General features: G+C 41.4%; 1 protein-coding gene across 1 annotated transcript; it reads left to right on the top strand.

Moving 5' to 3' along the window:
• Positions 1-1,654: 1,654 nt before the first annotated feature.
• On the top strand, positions 1,655-3,750 carry LOC146578348 (nuclear factor 7, ovary-like). The gene is made up of 2 exons (XM_085258521.1): positions 1,655-1,793; positions 1,895-3,750. The coding sequence occupies exon 2, from the start codon at positions 1,912-1,914 to the stop codon at positions 3,292-3,294; it is 1,383 nt and encodes a 460-aa protein (XP_085114647.1). The 5' UTR covers positions 1,655-1,793; positions 1,895-1,911; the 3' UTR covers positions 3,295-3,750.
• The last annotated feature ends 290 nt before the right edge of the window (positions 3,751-4,040 follow it).

The following is a 4,040-nucleotide window of genomic DNA, read 5'->3' as shown; positions in this document are numbered from 1 at the left end:
TGGAGTTGTTTATTTTATCTGTTTATTATTTTCTTATCCTGTTCTCACTGTCTTTCCTATAAAAAGTGCCAAGCCTCTGTTCACGACGTGAGTTGTTCTCAGCAGCTCACCCGTGTACACGTTTAGCAAAGAAAGTAACTTTGTCTCATTGTGTCTTTATTTCTCCTGGGTTTTTTACAGAGTTTTCCCCCAACACTAGTGAAAGCCATTCCAGTCCCTTTGAGATCAATGATAAAAGAAGATATTGTGCACTCTAAAATTTCTCCTGGACTGAGGCAGCTCTGCATAGCTGGAGTTGAATTTGGTGACAGCAGGTTTACAAACAAAGTGATCAGGAATATTTTGATCAACGACATTTGCCCTAATCCGGTTAAAAGAAATTATATCCTTAAAGAATTTGAGACCATGGAGGTTAAGGCGATAAGAAAAAAGTATATTTCACTTCCTCTTTCCCCTAAAGCAAAAGAGGTTCACTTTAAAATCATTAATGAGGTTTATCCAACCAATGAATTCTTAAGACGGAAATTTAATTTAGATGTGAACGCCTGCACATTTTGTGAAAATGATATTGAAAGTCTGGATCACTTGTTTTTCAACTGTGAATCAGTGCACTCCTTCTGGACTGACATGTGGAGCTGGCTACAGTCCAGGAGAATTCAGTTACCACATTTGACGGTGACAGTAATAAAATTTGGAATACTTGCTGAGAATGCAGATTTTGACCTGTTGATTAGGACGATTTTGTTAATGGGAAAATTTTTTATTCACAAATGCAGATACTTTAAAGCTAAACCATGTATAAACAGATGGCTGAATGACTTTAGACTCTGGGCTAAATCGCTGAAACTTGTGAATAACAAGAAAGCCCATAAACTTGTTGTTTTATTTAAAGAGTTTAACCTATGTTAAAAAAAACAAAAAACTCCCTATTTTATAATCACGACTGCCCTTTTTTTGCACGTTAGTTTTTGCCTTTGGTTCGAATCCTTCAATGACTGTTCTTTATTTTTGTGCTAACTCTTTTAACTTTGTGCTTATTGTTGTTGTTTTTGGGTTTTTTTTTTTTTGTTCATATTGTTTGTTTGTTTGTTTTGCTATAATGCTCAACCGAGGATGTAACATAATCGGATTAATGATGGTGCCTTGTATGTTAAACTGTTGTTTGTAAATAAAGTTTAATTTAAAAAAAACCATAGCGGAGGTGCCATTGTTGTTTTCTGGTGACGCAACTTCCGTCGACAGACGATTGGTAGTCTACAGTGGGCCAGCTCTCCTATTGGTCCACAGTCTGCGGGCGGGGCGAGCCCTTCTAATAATCAGAAGAAAGTTTGAAAGAAAAACTGCCAAACAGCTGCAACACTGAGTCATGCTTTATTTTCTGAACTTCACAAAATGTTTACTTTTTGACCTGCGGTGACAGTCTGCGCTCTGCTGTCACACTCACACATTTATAAGAGGAAGTTAAATGAAGCTCCGCCCCCGCCCCCACGTGTTTAACACGCAACAAACCAGGAAACTGGCTTTTTTTTTTTCGAGCGTCGTTCCAGACCATACTCCATACCACTTGGTGGCGGTAATGCACCTTTCAATTGTTTGCCAACCGCTAGTACAACTGTAAGAAAGAAGAAGAAGAAACAGGAAGTTCTTCGTCCTCAGTGCAGAGAGACGCACAGACGATCAGACTGAGCTCAGACCAAACTAGCAGCTTCCTCTGAGTGAGTCCAGCTACAGGAGAGAAAAGTGGAAAACTCCAACACTGCTGCTTCAAGCTGCTGACGCTCCACACACTGAATGTGAGTTTGAGCAAAAACACGACTCAAAGCAAGTTTCAGTGAAGGTGGTAGAGGAGGGAGGGGAGCCAGGACTGACTGTACTTCCTGTCTGCTGTTTTCAGCTTCACTCACAGACTCAATGGCTTCCAGCTCAGAGGAGGCTCTCTGCTGTCCGGTCTGTCAGGAGGTCTTCAGAGATCCTGTTCTTCTGTCATGTAGCCACAGCTTCTGTAAAGACTGTCTGAAGAGATGGTGGAGAGAGAAAGGGGAACGTGAGTGTCCAGTTTGTAAGGAAATATCTTCAAAGAAGCATCCACCTTTAAACCGAGCTTTAAAGAACCTGTGTGAGTCGTTCTTACAGGAGAGAGCTTCAGAGGATCTCTGCAGTCTGCACTCTGAGAAACTCAAACTCTTCTGTCTGGACCATCAGCAGCCAGTGTGTGTCGTCTGCAGAGACTCAGAAAAACACACCAATCACAGATTCAGACCCATCGATGAAGCTGCACAACAACACAAGAAGGAACTTCAGGAAACTCTGGAGCCCTTAAAGGAGAAGTTAAAGGTTTGCAAACGAGTTCAAGTGAAGTTTGATCAAACAGCAGAACACATTAAGGTCCAGGCCCGACACACAGAGAGGCAGATTAAGGAGCAGTTTAAGAAGCTTCAGCAGTTTCTAGCAGAGGAAGAGGAGGCCAGGCTGGCTGCACTGAGGGAGGAAGAGGAGCAGAAGAGTGGGATGATGAAGGAGAAGATGGAGGCTCTGAGCAGAGAGATAGCAGCTCTTTCAGACACAGTCAGAGCCACAGAGGAGGAGCTGAGAGCTGAAGACATCTCATTCCTGCACAACTACAAGGCTGCAGTGGAAAGAGTCCAGCGCTGCCCCCTGCTGGATGATCCACAGCTGCCCTCAGGAGCTCTGATAGACCAGGCCAAACACCTGGGCAACCTGACCTTCAACATCTGGAACAAGATGAAGGACATGGTCTCCTACACTCCTCTCATTCTGGACCCAAACACTGCTCATCCAAAACTCATCCTGTCTGAAGATCTGACCAGTGTGAGACGAGGAGGAGAGAGGCAGCAGCTTCCTGATAATCCAGAGAGGTTTGATTATTACATCTCTGTCCTGGGCTCTGAGGGCTTTAACTCAGGGAGTCACAGCTGGGATGTTGATGTTGGAGACAGTATACGGTGGGCACTGGGTGTATTTGCAGAGTCTATGCAGAGGAAGGGAAGCATACTGTCTGGATTTTGGGGAATAGTGTTCAATACAAGTAAATATTTTGCATTCTCACCATCCGCTAAAACTGTTCTCTCAGTCCAGAAGAAGCTCCAGAGGATCAGAGTGAATCTGGACTGGAACAGAGGAAAGCTGTCGTTCTCTGATCCTGATACTAACACACACATACACACCTTCACACACACTTTCACTCACAGGATGTTTCCATACATTCGCACTGTTGATGATGAAGTGAAGGTGTGTCCGTTGAAGGTGTCAGTGTCAGTGCAGCAGATGAGTTGAGGATGATGATGTTTCTAATGTTGTTTCCTGTCAGTGAGTTGAAGCTGTTAAACTGCAGCTGTCCTCCTGCTGCCTCGTTGTTCCAAAGCTCTTTGTTTCTCTTTTAGTTTCACTGTTTCTTTCTGTTTCTGCTGTCCACCTTTTCACATGGAAAATCATTTCACTGTTTCTCACTGAATGACTCCCCAAACTAGATTTGAAATTCTATCAAGTTTCTAATCATTACAAGTGATTCATGTTTTTTATCTGTCTGTCTATTGAGATATATGGAGCTTAATTAAAACATATGAGCTCCAAGCTTGTGTGTTAATAAATGTTTTATATACTCTTCTTTATATATTCTTTATACTAATTTTATATCTTTTTTTAATTCATTGTTTTCGACAGTTAGAAGTTATTAAGTACATAAACTGTTTTTATATTAATTAAAATAAAAGTAGCTCATGACTCAAAAAAGTCTCACATATCTTCACTAAATGTCACAAAGCACAAAGAGATGCAAAACATTCAAATATTCTTTTGCCAGATTGAAACAAAGCCCACCTGAGGTTTGCAGGAGCAGAGTCTGAGTTTGTAGGAGGAGTTTAAGAGCGAAAGATGCACTGAGCCTCAGGATAGCCCAGCTTAAAGATAAAATATGAATAATGTTATAACGAAACAATATTTCACAAATAAGTGTAAACACCATGAACAAATGATCCATCGTGGCATTTGATTGACTTTGTCTGATTATAATGAATTTGAGA

Source organism: Mchenga conophoros, linkage group LG3, assembly GCF_057382185.1.
Source record: "Mchenga conophoros isolate Kocher_MC1m ecotype Shallow Benthic linkage group LG3, M_conophoros_male_GT1.1, whole genome shotgun sequence".
Lineage (NCBI taxonomy): Eukaryota > Metazoa > Chordata > Actinopteri > Cichliformes > Cichlidae > Mchenga > Mchenga conophoros.
Note: the sequence above shows the minus strand (reverse complement) of the source record. Positions and strands in the feature narration are given on the sequence as shown.